The sequence below is a fragment of the Camelus bactrianus genome, chromosome 22 (assembly GCF_048773025.1).
Source record: "Camelus bactrianus isolate YW-2024 breed Bactrian camel chromosome 22, ASM4877302v1, whole genome shotgun sequence".
Taxonomy (NCBI): Eukaryota; Metazoa; Chordata; class Mammalia; order Artiodactyla; family Camelidae; genus Camelus; species Camelus bactrianus.
Genome location: NC_133560.1, coordinates 10779828 through 10799248, shown reverse-complemented (window position 1 = coordinate 10799248; position 19421 = coordinate 10779828). Strand labels below are relative to the sequence as shown.

The following is a 19421-nucleotide window of genomic DNA, read 5'->3' as shown; positions in this document are numbered from 1 at the left end:
GCTCAAACTCTAAAACTTCTACCCAGAAATCTTCCCCCCATTTTTGGTGCCATGGAGCCCTGTGGCAATCGGATGAAATCAACGGTCCCCTTCTCAATGACTGAAAATGAATCATCGATTTAAGATGAATAATAAAATGAATAAAATAAAGCACACAGCATTCCAAATGAAATGAATACTGCATTGTAATGAAAATGTTTCAAAAAATAAAATTAAGAATATGAGTACACCTGCATCCATGCAATGAAGAACCAAATCCAGCAGTGGGCCAAATAACATCACAATTCTGGTTTTACTTATTTATTTTTAGAGGAGGTACTGGGGATTGAACCCAGGACCTTGCGTATGCTAAGCACACGCTCTACCACTTGAGCTGTATCTCCCTCACACCACCGCCATTCTGAAGCAGTGATGAAGACAGACGATCTACTGGGATCCATGCAACAACTGTAAAGTGATATGAGTGTATCAGTGAATTTCTACTGGTGACAAAGTCACAGGATTACTGATACCACTGAGGGTCGCTACCTTCATTCATAATGGAAGGCAATGCTAAATCGCTGCTGGAGGTTAGTGAGAATAAAGATGTACTTGTCCCCCTTCCAAGGTCAAGGACCCTCTGAATTCCACCCACATTAAGAACACCTCTGCTAATCCGCTCTCCCTGTCCCAGAGTACACATCGCCTTTGGACCCTCGCTCAGAGCGCCACATCTCTGTCCCAGCAGGGAATGCAGACAGGTCAGGCCTCAAACCCCTGCCCTGTCCCTACAACCCCACGCCAGGCCCCCACCATAGGCCTTGATGCCGTGGTTATGATGTGTTTCAGACAGATGGTGACCTCTATGAGGACAAAGGCTGCCTGGTCACCTCAGCCTCTCTCCGGCTTGGGGCCAGGCCTGGCCCAGGGCAAACAATAAACCCACATCTGTGTAACTGACTGGCAGCCAAGGGTGGCCTTAAGCCATGGGCTACTGAGTCACACCTTGGCTGGGGAGGAGGAAATGGTGACGCCACCGCGTGGGTTTCTAGCTTTCTTTGCCAGTGGAGGAGGTAGGGGGTCTGTGCAATTCTGCTTCATTAAGCAGAATAGAAAATATTACCCTTATGTGCTTTACGGCAATGTTTCCCTTCACGTCTGCAGGGCGAGTTGACTACACCCTTCTTTACTGTCAATGATAAGCAGAAGAACTGAGTGTGATTCTGGGCAAAATACTTCTTCTTTCTAAGCCTCAGTTTCCACACCTGTAAATGGGCTAATAACAGACACCTATTCCTAGCAGACACCTATGCCCCCTGTCCAGACTCCATGCCCTCCTTCTTCCAGCAACAATGCCCTGAACCCCCTACAACTATGGAAATTTCAGCAGGACTGTCTATCATAGTGTCCCACCCTTGCCCGGTCAAAGGATGGTCAGGTGATCTGGCTGGGCCAATCAGATTCTCTCTTCCTGGAACTGGACTCTTGAGCCGCCAAAGGGGATGGAGGGATGGAGCAGCTAGCTGCCTGCTTCTGGTGATGCTCTGATACCCACTGGCAGTTACCATTGCCTGGGTGGCCCCAGCTGGCCAGCGCCTTCTGTGCCTGGGGGCTGATCCTTCCCCTCAGTTCTGCCAGAGCCATCCTTCCGACACACTTCCCATGGCTTAAGTGAGCTAGGTTCACTTGTCACTTGCAACCCCAGAATCCCGACGAACACTCCTTCTGTCACAGAGCTGCTGCTCAGACTCAGTGACATAATGCATGAAAGGCCTCGAACATGTAATCAGCCCTCACATACACGACAGCTGTTCAATAACAGGAAGTTATTGTATATTATTAAGTCTTGAGAACAAATCTGGAGTTATTTAATCTCACTCAAATTTCAGAATTCCTACTGGCTTTCGTAGTCCCCTCTAATATTTCCCGTCCCTCCCTCCCTCTCTACCTTCATCCTCACGGTCCGCACTCAGCCTTCCCTATGCCCAGGTGCTCTCTCCCTCCAGCCTCCCAGGGTTGTGTGTGCTCTGCCCCCTCCATCCTCCTGTGAAAGGCCTTCCCGCCCACCCAGCCACCCATCAGGCCGGGGGGATGCCCCTGAGTGCCAGCTCATCCCAGCCGCTCCAGTGGCTTCCATCTTGCATACCTCTGGTCCTGAGCCCTGGCCCTCCACCCGTGTGAACATGGGGCCAGGGCCTTCTTGAGGCTGGGGTCCATGCTTTCTATTTTCCTGTAGTTCTTGGCCCTCTCAGGAACCTCCAGATCCTCAGGGTCCCTACCCACCCATCATGTTCCATCTCCATCACTTGAATCTCTCCTGTTTTTTTTTCTTTTATGTGCCACATGCCAGGGTTTCAGCTTCCCTGCCCTCCTGTTCTCTTTGCCTGAAATGTCTTTATCCCTCTCCACTCAGCAGCATTCCTCCCAGGCTTTGTCACCTCTACTGCGCTGCCTTCTCCAAATTCAGCTTCCCTGGAACCCAAGGGCACAGGTCTCTGCTCGTTCCCAAGTTCCAGGCTGGCCCTGAAACACCCCATCTACCTGTCTGTCATGGTACTGACCTCCTTGAAGTCTGAATCCTCACTTTGCCTATCTGCGTATGGTCCCCATACTTAAAAGTGCCTGGCTTCTGAAGGGACTTACATTTGCTCAGTGAATTCTCAAGAAACACTGTCGATATCACAAAGTACAAAGGTTTCTTGGTGGTTGTTTTATTGAAAGTGGTGGTTCTGACAGCACTGCCAGATAAAGTAAGGATGCCCAGTGAAATTGGAATTTCAAATAAACAATGAATAATTTTTTGGTATAAGTAGGTCCCAAATATTGCACGTTTACCTGAAATTCAAATTTCACTGGGCGTCCCGTATGTTCATTTGATAAATCTGGCAGCCTAAGCCCTGGCACGGCTGGGGAGAGGCCTGCAGAAGCAGGCAGGAGAGCTCTGCACACACGCGCGCACGCACACACACACACACACGTGCGTGCACATACAACAGATGCACCTCTGGCCCCTTCTCCCTTTACTGCTTGAAGAAGGCCCCAGGCTTGGCCTCACCGCTGCCTGCAGGCCTGCATCTGGGCCAGCAAGGATGGGCATAGCACTCCAGAGTTTGGAAACAGGGCACAGGAAGGATGGCTGTGGCAAAGTGCGGGCCTGCGGGCTCCTGGCAGAGTCCCTGAGGAGCGAACCACACCAGCCCCCACCCACGGACCCACTTGCGGGAGATACTGGGCCTCTGGAATCTATCAGATCAGCCAGTTCCCATGTCACGGCAGGGGGGCAGAAATGCCAGCTCCACCCAGGGTCTGGATGACCCCACTGCCAGGGGCTCTGAGAAAGGAACCACAGGGCCCCAGTTTCTGGGCATTACCCCAGGCCAGGAAGCTCCAGGGACGGCTCCCCCAGCAGCACCCATCTCAGGCCTTTTGCACAAAAGCTCATTTAACTTCCCCACCAATCCTGCCCACTTCCCAGAGGAGAGGGCTCAGGGCCAACAGCGAGTGAATGACAGAATCAGACCAGAACCCAGTCTCTGAGCAGGGAGGCCGCGCCTGCAACCTTCCAGCCACAGACCTTCTGAAGAAGCCTCGTCTTCTCACACCTCACCACCTGCACACCCTCCAGGCTGACAGGATGCTCAGCCGATGGCTCCCTTTCCTGCAGCTGCAGTGACCCACAGCTGGCCTTCATCTCCAAGAGGAAAGAGAAAACTGAGTCACACGGAGCATGACCATTCCTCCACCATCTTTCACCAAGGAAAAAAGCACACATGATTTGCAACCAGGATATGACCAGACAAGACGTCTGATGAATGGTGTGGTCCCCTAGTCCCTTTATGGCAGCTGATAACGGTGCTCCGTGTCGACTCCTGTGCACCTCCAGGTGGGTGACAAGCGGATGTCTGATCTGCCCAGGGAAGTGGGGTGCATGGCACACCTCTAACCTGAATGACCCTTCCGGTGCCCCCATGACCTCAGGGTGCAGACCCTAGAACTTGGGCCTGCAATTTTTTCCAACCTATTCAGACCCCAAGTGCTATGGGACGGAGGTCCTGGCCCTGCCCAGCAAGGAGCATTGCAACTTGCAAAGCAGCTGCTCAGGCTTTCCTTCCCTTGTGGTATTTTAAACTCATCTCTTGCCACTTCTTGGGCTTCAGCACTGGGAAGTCACATCCAGAGCCCTGGCTCTGCAGCAGGAGTAGGGGAAGGGTCTCGGAGGCCTGCGTCCACCCAGGGAGGACAGGCTCTCTGAGGAGCTGGAGAATTCTGCTGCCTCAGGACAGGACAGGGCGGCGGTGTGGGAGCCTGGCTGGAGCCGCCACAGCCTGGCGCTGCCACTCTTTTAAAATAAGCATTTGCTTTTTAAAAAATTTTTTACTAAAAACAGGAATATGGGTTCCCTGCAGAACATTTAGAAAACAAAAATGCACAGATGAGCAAATAAAAAAGAAAAAGGAACATACATTTTAGCAGCTATATTTCTGTGCTTTCAGACACTGTTTCCATCCTTCATTTGTAACCAGGTGGGAGTCAGCCTCAGCATGCTGTTTTGCTATCAGCTTTTACTATTTAATATTCCCATGACACAAGATGCAACATATTTCTGCCGCCTTGATGGCAGTTTAGCATGTGGATAATTATCTTGTTCTCTACCAATGGCTGTTTAAGTGGTTCCCAACTTTTAACATCAGAACCAATACCACATCTGTACACTCCTAACATAGCTCACAGTTACTCTATGCCAGGCCCACTGCATCCTCCCATCAGCCCTATGAAATGGGAACTATTATTATTCCCATTTTACAGATGAGGAAACTGAGGTGCAGAGTGGCACCCTGTCTGAGGTCACACTGTTGGTAGGTGGCAGAGCAGGGATTTGAATCCAGGCTGTCTGGTGTACTTTCCCTGCCTACCAGAAGCAAGAAATGACATAGATTCAAATCTTGAACTAAAGTGGCATTTAAGTATCACATGCTATCACTTATATGTGGAATCTAAAAAACAAAGCAAAACAAATGAACTTATTTGCAAACCAGAAATAGACTCACATACATGGAAAACAAACTATGGTTACCAAAAGGGAAGTGGGGGAAAGGGAGAAATCAGATATACACTACTACATACAAAATAAACAAGGACCTACTGTACAACACAGGGAACTATATTCAATATCTTATAATAACCTATAATGGAAGAATCTGAAAAAGAATGGATTTATACAAATGTGTATATAACTGAATCACTTTGCTGTACACCTGAAACTAACACAACATTGTAAATCAACTATACTTCAATTTTTTAAAAATGCAAATTTAAATTACAAAAAATATATATAAAGTGGCATTTAAGTATTTCTGAAGATAAGACAGCCCCACCCACTTTGAGACAACTGCAGGAACCCAGAGCAGCAGGCTGGGACATCTCCTACCCGAGGATGACCCAGCAGGAGAGATGAGGGGCCTGGCTCACTGCAACTGTGGCCCAGAGAGATAAGGCCAGCACACCACGGCTGACCAGGTCCACCATTTTTCAATCAGAACAAAGCAACAGCCATTAAAAAAAAAAAAAAACAAAAAACCTACCCAAGGTGCCTTAAGGCCTACCGAGGTTACTACCTCTGTGTGACAGACGGGGACAGGGCAGGAGCCCACCCGGAGAGTAGGTAGGCAGGCTCGGCCTTGCTCACGGGTCTTCTCAGGGCAGCAGGGTGTCCAGCCTGGGGCTGCGCCCAATCAATGTCTCCTGGGTGAGAGCGTGGAAGCCACACAGCGGGCCCCCAGGCCAGCAGGCAGGAGAGGCAGAGAGGTACATGACGGACACTATTATTGTTAACACTGGTTTCCACGACTACCACGGAATGCCTTCTACTCAGGAGGCCTCAGGCTCGGCAGTGTGTGAGAACCTCCCAGAACTTGCAGGGGAGCACTATCACTGCCCCCCTCCCCCCATTTTGCAGACCCTCGGGGAGCTCATCTGCAAGGTCACCCAGTTCAGGAGTACGTGAAGAGGACTCAAAGCCAGGTCTCTTCAGCATGAAGTAATGGTGGGTCATGAGAAATGCACCAGGAGCTGGCATGTATCCCCCAGCAGGAGGGATGGAGAATGAACTGAGTGTGTACATTATCTAAGCGGGCACACGATCATCTTAGAAGGAAGAAACTGCCCTCATTTTACAGATACGGAAAGTAAGGCTAGGCGTTGAGTGAGTCGTCCCAGACCATGTAGAACTTGAACACAAAAATGTTTGTCTCTGACACCCAAGTTCTTTCCACTCAAGTCTGCTGGCCTGCCCTGAATGCTTCTGCAAAAACGGGTGTCGGGATGGCTGGGGATAGGCAACTGGGGGCTGGAAAACAGAATGCGGCTAATTCTGGCAGCAGATTCACAGTCTGATCTTGCCAGCCAGAGGCCTCCCGCACACCAAGACAAGAATGCAGATAACACCTAATAAGGGCGTGACCCATCCTGCAAAAGTCCGTTGCTCAGGGGAGAGACCACCGCTCTTAGAGTCTGGCAAGTGGAGAAGGAGGTTTCAACGCTGGCAGCACAGGGCCTGCCAACCCATCACTGCAGGGGCACAATCAACCCAAAGCCTCCCTGGAGTGAGAATGACTAAGGGCTGGCTGCAGTTTGGGCTTCGTCAATCCAGGCTGAGCAGATGAACACTGGGATAAGGGAAGGGTCAGGGTGGGGAAACTGGGGCCTAGGAGTTTAGGTGACCCACCCAAGGTCACTTGGCTCAGGGGTGTGATCACAGGGCTGCTGCTTCTCCCAGATCTGTCATCACCCCCTTGCTGTGTGACCTCAGGCATGTGCCTATACCTCTCTGAGCCTCTAGTCTCAAGGGGAAAAACGGGAACACTAATGTAACTACCTGAAGGACCAGGATCCCGAATGTATACATAAATCCTATAAATTAACAGAAGACCAACAACCCAATATACTGAAATAGGGACAAGAGGTAAAACGGGCAATTCACAGAAGAGGAAATTCAAACGGCTAACAAAGGTGTGACAAGGTGAATAACCCCACTAGCCAGCAGGGGAATGCAGACCAGCACTGCCACGAGATACTGTTCTGCACCCACTAAAAAGTCTGACAGTTCGGAGTGTTAGCAAGGACCCAGAGCAAAGAGACCCACAGACACTGCTCCCAGGGACATACACGCACAGGTGAAATGCACAAACCCCAAGACCCAGAGATCTCACCTTGGCTGTGTGTGCAAGGAAGCGGCTACGAGAAAGCATCCCAAAAGTCTCCCACAGGAGCTCGAATAAATAGGGGTATATTTCTAAGTGGAATATTAAACAGTGGTTAAAATTAACTGGAGCTACATGTACTGACACAGATCTCAAAAGTGTAATGTTTTCATATAGTTTTAAAATACTCAATACAATATTCTGGGGAGTGCTGTAAGGTAAAAAACATTAAAAGGCGCAGGGGGTCTGGGTGGGAAGGGGAATGAGTGTCAAAGGACACGAGGGATCTTTACAGGGGTGATAGGAATGTTATAAAACCAGATTGTGATGATGGCTACACAGCCCTATACATTTACTTTTAAAAAATCAGCGAATTGTAAACTTACAATGGGTGAATTTCATGGTATGTAAATTATACCTCAACAAAGTCATTGAAGAAAAAGTCATTATCTATATACAGGTCTGTTTTCAAAGTGCTTGGGAATGAAAAGCACCAAATGTAGGACACTGGGCTTTTTTGGGGGGAGGGGTTCCTGGGGTGGGCACATAGGGGCTTTGCATCTACAATATTTTATTTCTTTAAAAAAAAAACGATTTGGAACGAATAGGGCAAAGTGTAAAAGATCTGATGGCTAGCAGGTATTTCTTACTCTACGTATCTGCGTATTTGAAATCATGTATTCATATAATGGAAAGTAGCTATTTACAAGGGCTGTTGTGATGACTAAATACACAGAGAGCTTAGTCCGGTGCCTGGCCCGTGACGATGGGTTACAGTTCAGCTGTTATGATTACTGCTGCTGTAACTACCCCTAGCGTCTTGCTCTTAGCACCTAGAGATCTTAAGGCAGAGTGAGCCATATCTCCTGGCCCCTGCTGATGGGGATTCTCTTCTGATCACAAGGCTTCTGTACATCCCTCTCCAGTGCCAGAAACGCAGGGATCAAAATAAAACCCACAAAAGCTACAGGGAGCACTTCCTCCTCCTCTCCAGCTGGAAAATAACCTAGTTGGGGAGGGTCTCCCAGAGTGTCACACCTGAAAGCCGACTTTCCATTCATTCAGAAAGCCCTAGCTCCAGGGCAGCAAAGATGCTGGCAGAGAAAGGCCAACAGACAGAGGGCAGTGGCTCTAGGCAGCTCCCTCCAAATAATAATTTTGTTCCTTTTATGATCAACAGTAGTCCCCACCCACCCGTGGGGATCTCAGAGGCCCTGGGAGCTCCTGCCTCTGCCTTCTCCAGACCTGGTCTATGGCTCTGCCCCTGGGCACCCCCAATGTCTCTGCCCACAAGTGAAGGAGGCTGGGGCCAGGCATGGGGAAGATGCCATTTCAGGGGGAACAAGTGGCCAGCCCTGAGCTCCAGGTGCAGTTCTCCAATGAGATTTACAGCACCTGGGACCTGTTCCCTTCCAGGCAACTGAGTGATAAGCAGGTGGAGGCAAGGTAGCTGTAAAGGGGAAGCAGGTGGTGGGGAACTTTTTATAACTGACTTGTATATTCTTCTGCAGTGGTTGGGGCAGGGGGTTAGGCACAGGGGTTTCTGTGATTTTGTCCTCCTGGGGGACATGTGTGGAGACATTTCTGGTTGTCAAAATTGGGGAGGAAGATGCTACTGGCATCAAGTGGGCAGGAACCAGATGCTGCTGAATGTCACAATGCATACGACAGCCCTCTAAACGAGGAACGATCCGGCTCAAAACATCAATGTTAAGGTTGAGAGATTATGCCACAGAGGGAAGTATTTACAATCTGCAGATTACAGAAAGTGGAGCTCAGAGAGGTAAATCGACCAGCTCAAGGTAACACAGCAGGAAGCAGCAGAGCCCAGGACTGTCCAATTCCCCTGCTCATGCTCTCTCTCCAGGGTGGCTGGGTCAACTTCAGAAAGGAGGATACCAAATGGGATCAAAGTCCAAGCCCATGCCAACAGCCACCTCTAGGTCCACCCTTTCCAGAGTGGCAGGAGCAGGTTTGGCTGGAGAACAGGAGTGGGGGGGTCACTGGCAGTTTCTGGTGGGCTCAGACCTCCGACTGTCACAGCACTGAATTTTCTGTTCCTGTGGATGACTCAGGCTTCATTTCAAACTACTGCCCCTCTTCATCTGGCTAGAAGGGAGGGGGCCCTCTTGAATCACGAGAGTGACTAAACTCACATGCAGAAAAACAAGTTCTTGGTGAGATCCCTCCTCATGTGACTTCGGCATGTTCCCAGTCAGAGGGACATGGACACCACGGGGCAGGGAGGCAGGCATCTAACGGTTATGGAATGTCAACCCTGTCAGGCACATCGTCCCTGCCCCTAGGAAGTGGGCACCATCACCCCTACTTTACAGATGAGGAAATCAAGGCTCAGAGAGGTCACACAGCTAACAAGCTGTGATGCCAAGATTTGAGCCCACATCCATGTTAATCTTTAGAGACTTGTCTGAAGGAGCCCCTAAAAAGTGGTTGAAGGTTTAGAAAGATGCTCCTCAAAGCTGCAGAATCTCCAAAAACTGGCAGGGAGGGATCTGACTAAGCAAAGAATGAAAAGCCTCAGAGTGGTCACAAATGATGGCAGACTCCCCAGCTTTTAAGGGAAGTTGGCTTAGGTAAACTATGGGTTATGAAATCTGCAAAGTGGTGTGGTATGGTGGAATAACACTTTTGGGGGGTCCAACAGACTTGGATTTACTTCCCTGCTTTGGCCTTGACTATGACCTGAAGCACAGGACTCACCTTTCTGGGCCTTAGTTTTCTCATCTGTCAAATGGGCTTAAGAACCTGTGCCTGACAGCCGTGTGACGGGAGAGGACAGGAGAGAGTGAGTAGATGATGACGCCCAGTTCTTGGTGGCTGTACGTGCCGTGGTGTTGCCAGCTCACAGATCTAGTGGGAGGCAGCATGCAGAAGTTCGGACTTCCTTCTATTGCCATGTTGGTAAAAACTGCCTTCATACCAAAGAGGCAACTCAGTTACACACTCAACAGGCTCAAACAAGAAACCAAGATTTGGCAGCATTTGAAACAGCTAACCAAAAAAAAAAAAAAAAAAAAGAAGAAGAAGAAGAAGAAGAGACAATTTAGCCCAGCTCTGGAATCAAGGGAAACTTCACTCTATTTAAAGATGCCACAGGTCCAGGAAATAGCTTCCCACCGCCTGGCTAAGGCTTGAATAAGTGGCTGCCCAGCCAATAACAATACAGGCTCACACAGCACACCCTTTCTCGTAGGGAGTGCAGAGTGGGTTCCTGGCTATCTCCTTTCAGAATTTTATAGACTATTCGTGGAGGGCATGTGGATCTGCTTCATAAGAACGAGCCTCTAAAGAAAAGAGATCCAAAGATGACTTGCAGGGAGGTCAAGAAGCTGAATTTCGCCAGCCAACGCCCCTTGCTCTTTATTGTTCTAACACACTTCTTTGTTAGGATTTTTTTCCCTCCCTCTTGCTCTTTTTTCCTTCCTGGTTAACTTCTCTACAGCTAGGCGCTGCCACTGCCCCCTTCTCACCACCAGAGACACCAGAGCCCCCTTCCCTCTGGTAGAGAGGCCTCCCAAGGCCTCACCTGGGCCCAACACCCCACAGCCCCATTCTCTCTCCACTCAGAATCTCTGAGGTGGTCCCGGGGCCCCTTGAACCCACAGATTCAGCTCCTAGGCTGCTGTGGAATCCATTTCCCATCTGGCGGAGGGAGTGGGGGGTCACCATCTCCCCCAGGCACACCTTCCAGAGGCAGGGGAGACCGAATGCAGCTCAGTCTTGTTCCAGAACCTGAAGCCTCCTGGAGCCTCAGCCTTCCCATCTGAAAAACGATGCTACCAGCCCATTTTCGTCCTCACCAGCTCTAAACAAGAGCTCACTCCCATTTTGCCAGGGAGATACCAGGAGAAAACTTTCATGCATTTTTAAACAGAAGTTTTTGGAGAGAAGGGGCAGGGACTGGTTTTTTGTTGTTGTTTGTTTGGGTTTTTTGGGTTTGGTTTTTTTTTTTTTTTAAACCTTTTCAGGATGCAGGCACTCAATGGATGCATTCTCAAAGATCTCTATGGCTCAGGCTGGCTCCAAAGGGACGGGGCCAACTTGGCGATCCCTGGTGGGGCTACCTGTGGCAGGGCACTGCGGGTCTGAGTGCCTCTGGACAAGGAGGGACAGGGCAGGCGGCCTGCGAACAGGCGCCTCTCTCCCTTTCTGTCTCTCTGTCCCCTATACTGGCTGGAGCCAGACTTCTCCACGGATGGGCAGACGGGGGTCAGGGGGGACAGGAGGGAGACGGAAAGGGGACAGAGGTGCGGCACGGAGGCGAGTGGGGGGCTAGGCGGGAGGAACGGGTGGAGGAGCGGAACAGGCAAAAGAGAGGAGGGGGAGGGGGAGAGAGGGAGGAGCCGGGAGAGACCCGGGCAGCGCAGCAGCAGGGCCGAGCGGGGGAGAGGAGGGGACGTGGAGGAGAAAGAGCAGGAGGCAGAAGTTTTCAGAGCTGGGGGGGGCTCTCGGTCGTCCCCGGCGGGGCACAGGCTCGAGGGGGCGTGGGGGCCGCGCGGCACTCACATAATGCTTGTTGGGCACCCGCCGCTTCTGCACGTCCAGCACCTTCACCTCCACGATGCTGCGCCGGGGCGGCATGGCCGCTCCTCCGCGGGGCCGAGTGCGGCTGCGGGGGGCGCGGGGTGCAGGGGGCGCGCCGCCGCGGGCCGCGAGCCGGGGGCCGAGCGCAATCCGGAGCCCGGGCCGAGCACGAGACGCCGCCACCGCCGCCGCCCTTCGCTCCGCGCGCCCTTCGGCCCCGCCGCTGCCGCCGCCCGCCCCCGGCCCTCCCGCGGCCCGCCCCCCGCGCCACCGGCCCGCCCCCCTTAAAGGGCCCGGCCCTGACTCCCGCCCCCAGAGTGCGGACCCGGCTGGCCCACGTCCGGCCTCGGCGGGGCCTTTGTCCCGGCAGCGAGCCCCCGTAGCCGCGGGAGGGGATGGGAGCGCATCCTTCCTGCCATCCCTGATTGACTGGTGGATTCATTCCCGCACTCACTTGTTCTGATAGCCGCTCTGCCGCGCCGGATTTGAAGGCCGGACTCCTGGGTTCAAACTCGGGCTCTACTGCTAATCGACTCTGTGACCTTGGGCAAGTGGCTTAACCTCTCTGGGCTCAGTTTCTTCATCTATAAAATGGGCCTAGTACTTCTACCTTACCAACCCAGGCTGTCCTCGGGATTAAGTGCATGTGAAGCCGTTGGCATTACAAATGTGGGCAGATGTAAGCTCATCTCCAAGCCATGGAGATTCAGGGAGGAAGAAGCAAGAGGTCAGCAGCTTTTCCTAGGTTCACAATCTGAAAGATGGGGAGTGAGGGAGGAAAATTCCCCAACAAATGCAAGTGTGCTATAATTACAACTGCAGCAAAACAGGGTGGGAGGGTGGTGAATGAGTGAGGGGCGGCCGATGCTTGTTAACAAGGCCACTGAGTCCCAAATGCGGAGCGATTACTTCATGCCAGGCACAGTGCCCCTGCGTTTTGGGAAATTTTCTCTTTGCATTCTTAGGATGACCGTGGAGGGAAGGGTGGTTGACCCATGTTACGGAGGAGATGACTGAGAGTGTAGATCTGGGGAGGGACCCCATCACTGTCCGGCTCTAGGCATATATCGCAAGTTAATGCCCATGGTGGCTGGGGCAGCTCCACATACTTCATCCGGTGCCTCCTAGCCCTGGTGCACTGCTGATTTTCAGGAGATGTTGGCTGAACAAATGTCTGACTGAAGGTACACATAATGCGTGGAGAGGAGCTTTAGGCCTCTGGCCACTGTTCTCATACGAGTAAGCAGGGCTCTTTTCAACAAACCACACAGCTCCCCTCTGGGCCTTTCCCACCCTAGGTCCAAGGTCAGCCTTTGAAGGAGGGTGGGTGTCATTCAAGGAGGATGCTTTTCAGCTGCCCTGGCCAGGCCTCTAGAGAGTTTGAGGCTGTGGAGGTGCTGCGGATTCACTTTGGATCCACCTCACAACTTGCCCCTCTGACTTTATTGCCAGGTTTCACCACCCTGTTCCGGCTCCAGAGGCTGGCTGGTATGGATTTCACTGGTGGGTTTCCTGTCCTCAGCCTTCATGTTGGGCTTGGCCAATGGAAGGCCTTGTCAGGAGATTGAGGGAAGGAGGAGAGAGAGGCCTGGATATTCACTTCCTGAGCTCCCTTCCTGCTGGGTTGTCCTTACCAAAGGCACCTTCCCATATCGGCTCTCTCAGGGTTCCCTGAAACATTTTCCCCTCTAAGGGTAGTGATAATCCTGCACCTTTTCCCCAAGCCCTGCCCCCACCTTTGTAAATGGACTGTTTAATAAACTTCCCTCCGTAACTCAGCGTGTGGGTGGCATTTGTTTCATGCCAGGACCCTCACTGATATAATTGCGGTAAGGCACCTTCTTCTGAAGCACAATTGCGAGTCAGAGGGTGTGGAAATGTCCAGCATGTTGAAGGCCTGGCTTTTCTGTGCCTTTTGCTTCATCCTCTGCCTGAGCCAAGCCCTCCTAATAAGGCAGAACCGCAGAGGGCAGACGCTAGAGGAAATCTGTGAATCAGCCAGCTTCCTCGGTTTTCCCAGAAAGGCGATGGGACCTGCCCCCAGTCGCGCCCTGAGCAGCAGAGCCATTTGTCAAGCCGCCTGAGTGTGTTCACCTCTTCCGCTGTGGCACGCCTGGCCGGGAGGACAAACCCCCGCACCTCCCAACCTGCTTGTAGCAGAGAAGCAATACCTCTGTCTTTCCAAGCCCCTCCATTGTCTTTCTTTTCCTTTTTTAAAAATTGTAGTGAAATATACAAGACATGAAATTTACCTTTTTAACCCTTTCTAAGTACACAGTTCTGTGGCATTAAGTACATTCACATTGTTATGCAACCGTCACCACTATCCATCTCCAGGACTTTTTTCACCTTCCCAACCTAAAATTCTGTACCCATTCAACACCAACTCCCCATTCCCCTGTGTCGAGCCCCTGGCAACCACCACTTGCCACGTATGTGACCTCAGGCCAAGTCACTGGGCCTCTGCATCTCCATCTTTGCATCTGTAAGATGGGATAAGAATAGCTACTGACCTCGTAGGCTTGTTCTGAGCTCTACATGAGATAATACAGGTGAAACACTTCTATTTTTGTTATTTTGCTACTAACCAGTCTGATATCCCTAAACACCTCCTTTTAACCTGCACCCAAATCCCAACCCTAATTTTAATCCTGACTCTGCCTTGACCTACATCCACTCTTCCTAGTCCTGACCCTCTTTTTAGCCCCTGATTGGGTGTCCTGCCTCATCTATCACCAATTGTCTCCATTTTCCCCATGTCCCAGCAATAAAAGTGACTTGTCACCTCCAGCAAAAAACATATTCTGTTTTTTTCCTACCAACATGCTTTGGCAGGACCTACCATTTCCCTGCCTTGTCTGCTGGTGACCTCTCATTCAGCCCTCAAAGCCCAGCTTGGATGTTACTTCCTCAAGGAAACCCTGCCTCCCAGATATGTAATCACTTCCTCCCCTGGCTATCACTGTGCCTTGTTGCAACCATCATACCGGCTGTAATTACCTACTTGTAGACCTGATTACTTTGCCAGCCTCTGAGCTCCCAAGAGCTGAAATGGGTCTTGTTTGTCTCAAACCCCCAGCATCTGGCACAGGCTAGTATAGAGATGCCCTAGGACATGCTTGTAGGATGAACTAACCCATCTCCATCTCCTTAACTTTAAACTTACCAGCCTCAATCACACCTCTAGGCTGGGCTTGCTTTTGTCCCTACCCATCCCCCAGAGACCTCTTCACGCCAAGCTCCACTGTGTCCACACTGGCATTCTCTCTGATTGCTGTGTGGAGCAGACGGGGTGGAGAAGAAGATAAATCTGCTGCTTCAGCTAACTTTATCCTTCTAAATTCCTGTTTTAGAAGTGCATTTTTCAAGCCTGAGAGCTGTAGACCATAGAAAATCAATGCTGGAGCCAGCAGACCGTGGAATTCCATATGGCAGGTTTATTTGGGAGAAGGGCTACACATTCGAGGAGCATTGAGTCCATCAACCTGAATTAGGTTCTGGTCTTTTTGTGATCTTTGGTGCCTGCTGGGATGGCAGCCTGCACTTCCAAATCCCAAGTTCCCAGGATGGACAGCCAGGCCCAGGAAGCTGAGGCCTGTTCCTTTTCTGCCTTTCTCCATCAACTGCCTCTGAGAAGGATTCAGGATTCTTTCCAAGACAAAGGCAGGGGACTTGGAAAGATATTCCTTCTCCTCCCACGCCACGCCCTCCCCTCCTCCCCCAGTCCAAGGCTGCCATCTGATTGGCTGGCACAGCAAGACGCTCATAATTAACACCAGCTTGGTGTCCTACAATGTAACTCAATTCCGACACTATCTACCTGAGCTACAAGGCTCAGCCCCACAAGATTGCTCTCACCCCACTTCCAGATGCCAAGTGCAGGAAGTGGGTCCCCAGGCTACCTGGGGGTAACAAGTCCCTTCTTAGGTTTGATTAATTTGCTAGAGTGGCTCACAGAACTCAGAGAGCTTCTTTATGCTTACCAGTTTATTAAAGGATAAAGAATACGGATGAGGGGGGAGGAGAGAAGTAGGGGAGGGAGGTTAAGAGGTACAAATTTCCGGTTGCAAAATAAATGAGTCATGAGGATGAAATGGGAGAATGTAGTCAATACTTACATCATATCTTTGTATGGTGACAGATGATAACTAGACTTATCATAAAGATCATTTTGAAATGTATGGAAATACTGAATCACTATGTTGTGTAGCAGGAACTAACGTAGTGTAATTTTTGTACTTCAAAAACAGACTCATAGAAAAAGAGATCAGATTTGTGGTTAACAGAGGCAGGGGGCGAGGGGAAGGGGAATTGGATGAAGGTGGTCAAAAGGTACAAACTTTCAGTTATAAGACACATAAGTACTAGAGATGTCATGTACAACCTGATGAATATAATGAACACTGCTGTATGTTACGTATGACAGTTGTTAAGAGAGTACATCCTGAGTTTTCATCACAAGGAAAAAATTTTTTTTCTATTTTTTAAATTCTGTATCTGTATGACATGATGGAGGTTCACTAAATTTATTGTGATAATCATTTCGTGATGTATGTAAGTCAAATCATTATGCTGTACACCTTAAATGTATACAGTGCTGTGTGTCAGTTATATCTCAGTAAAACAAGAAGGAAAAAAAAAGAAGAGTACAGATGAACAGCCAGATGAAGGGGTACATAGGGCAGAGTCTGGGAGGGTCCTGCACACTAGAGCTTCTGTCCCTGTGGAGTTGGGCTGTGTTACCCTCCTGGTGCGATGTGCTCACCAACCTGGAAGCTCACTAAACCCTCTACAGTTGGAATTTTATGGAGGCTTCCTTAGGTAGGCACTTATTAACTCCATTTCTAGTCCCCCTCTCCTCTCTGGAAGATTGGGATGGGGGCTGAAAACTCTAAGCTTCTAATCATGGCTTGGTCTTTCTGGTGACCTGCCCTCACCCAGAGCTGCCTCATTAGAACAAAAGATGCTCTTAGTGCTCTAATCACTTAGGAATGTACAAGGGTTTTAGGAGCCCTGTGTCAGGGACAAGGTCAAAGGCCAGCTATTAGAACAAGAGATGCTCCTAGTGTTCTTATCACCTAGGAAATTACAAGGGTTTAGGAGCTCTGTGCCAGGAACCATTGGCAGAGACCAACGTATATATCTTCTAGGATCTCACATCATCCTTTTGTTCATCTTCAACTTGAGGGCAGTCCAGTCTGTCTCATTGGTTATTATCCACCAACACCTGTACAGGCTGTTAGCAAATAGTTGTTGAATGAATGAATGACTGTCTTCCCCACAGGAGGGCAGGGACCTCTTCTTCCCCTTATAACTGTTCAATAAATGTTTGTTGAAAGAATGAATGAATGGATGCTTGGATGAATAGATGGATGGATGGATAGATGGATGGATGGATGAGTGTGTGAAAGATCCTGTTGATCACAAAAAAAAGGTTTGGGTTTATATATTTATATAGATCAGTGGGCACATACTCCAGAGCCCCCTGACAGGGCCAAGCCAGTGACTCCCACCTTCTTCACAGAGCCTGGAGAAACTTGCAAAGGCTAAGTGTGTTAAAAGATAGAGGTCACCTGCCCTTGAGCAGCTTCCTCAAGTTAGGCTGGGTGCATCTCCTTATTTGACCACAAGGTGGCAGCCTGTCACGGCTGCCAAAGCACCCACCACAGTGTCAGTCCCCCGACCCCGGCATGGCCTAGCCCCAACCCCTGAGAGTGACAATGACTGTTTCATCATGCCCAGTGCTTCCCATGCCACATTCCCAGACCAGTCTAAGTGCTTGCTTATCCTACAAGTTTGTTCAACGGATAGGAAGGTTATGATTCAGCCTTGCCTACTTAGACAAAGTGTATCAGAGCATGATCCCAGAGGGCAGGTAGTGCGGGAAGCCCAATTATGTATTCGTTAGTATTTATTTATCATTTGTATACAAGTACTTAAAAAAATTTAATTGAAGTACAGTCAGTTACAATGTGTCAATTTCTGGTGTACAGCACACTGTCCCAGTCATGCATATACATACATATATTCATTTTCATGTTCTTTTTCATTAAAGGTTATTACAAAATATTGAGCATAGTTCCCCAGGCTATACAGAATGTATACAAGTATTTATCACTTATACAAACAAGTATTTATTTAGCCCATAATATGTGCTAGGCACTGTAAGGAGGTGCTTGGAATACATCAGTGAACTGAATCAGTAAAGATCCTTTTTCTTGTGACACAGTCTTGCAGACAAGGAGCAATAAACACAAGAAATAAGGAAGTTACACAGCACATTAGAAGATTAAAAGTGTCATGAACAAAATAAAAGCAGCGTGGGCTCGTGAGGACTGGGAGGTCGGGGTGGGGGAAAAGGAGGCAATTTTAAATAGAGTGGAATAGGTAGGCTTCATTGAGGTGAGTTTGAGTAACGACTTGAAGACGAGGCAGTGAGCCTAGGGGAAGAGCCCCCTAGGAGGAGGGGGCAGCCAGTGCAAAGGTGGGAGTGTGGCTGTCACGTCTGAGAACAGAAAGTCAGTGTGGCTGGAGGGGAGCGAGGAAAGGAAGGAGAGTTAGGGCACGTGGGGTCAGAGAGGTAAGGGGGCACTTGTAGGGAGTGTGGGAGCTCTGTCTTTGACCCTCCGGAAATGGAGAGAGAGGGGCAGTGTGATCTGATGTATATTTTACAGAGATCACTCTATCTGCCGTGGGGAGAATAGATTCTAGCTTTCCTGGGCTCATGTTTGCTAATTTTTTAAATTTATTTTTTCTTTAAGTATAGGTGATTTACAATGTATTAGTTTTTGGTGTACAGCATAGTGACACACACACACACACACACACATATACACACATAATATTTGGGCACATTTTTCGAATTGCAGCCTCCCACCCTGTAGAATTCAGAGCAGGCTATGTGACTTGCTAGGCCATTGAAATGTGAACAGAAGCAAAGTGTTTCACTTCCAGGCAGAAGGGCCAATGGGCAATTTCACCTCTCCCCTGTGTCTGGCAAGACTCCAGATGGTGGCTGCTTACCCGAATCTGGGTCCCGGCTTTCCCAGCCTGCAGAACTGTGAGAAATAAATGTCTGCTGTTTATAAGCCATGCAGTCTGTGGCATTTTGGTATAGCTGTCCTGTTTTGAACAGACTAAGGCAGATAAGCAGAGCCCCCTTCAGACCTGCACAGGATGCGAGTGTAGAGCAAAATCTTTGCTTAAGTGACTGGGCTTTTTGCTGATGTTTTTTGCAGCATAACCCGGCCCATCCTGACTGCTGGAAGCAAGTGGGGATGAGGAAGACCTACTAGGAGGTTACTGTAACCATCCAGATGAGAGATGATGCTGGCCCAGACCAGGGTTTTAGCACCGAGATGCTGGGGATGGTGGATTCTGAATAGGGTAAACTTTACCTTGTTGGGTGCTGGATATTTTTATATTCATGTAAATGTTCTTGAGCTTTGTTTCATGCTGTTGAGTCATTTGGAAATAGTTTGATCCTCTCAGATCTTGCCTTTATGTTTTTCAGGCAATCCCAGAGCTGTCTTTAATCTGGGGTTAGTTTTTCCTCATTACTGAGGCAAGGCTCTCCTCAGAGAGAGAGAGAGAGAGATATTTATTTATTTGTTATCTGTAAGAAAATGTTTATTCTTTTGAACCTCACAGGAAGAAAAAAAAAAAAGAATGCAGCCAAAACCAAGTATTTAACCAAAA

General features: G+C 49.6%; 1 protein-coding gene across 1 annotated transcript in view; it reads right to left on the bottom strand.

Annotated features, from left to right (window-relative positions):
* Nucleotides 1-11948, bottom strand: part of SH3PXD2B (SH3 and PX domains 2B) — a 96108-nt gene extending 84160 nt beyond the window's left edge. The window contains exon 1 of the mRNA XM_010972316.3: nucleotides 11706-11948. Coding sequence (XP_010970618.3) covers nucleotides 11706-11780 — 75 coding nt within the window. The 5' untranslated portion in view covers nucleotides 11781-11948. The remainder of the gene's footprint in view (nucleotides 1-11705) is intronic.
* Nucleotides 11949-19421: the final 7473 nt, after the last annotated feature.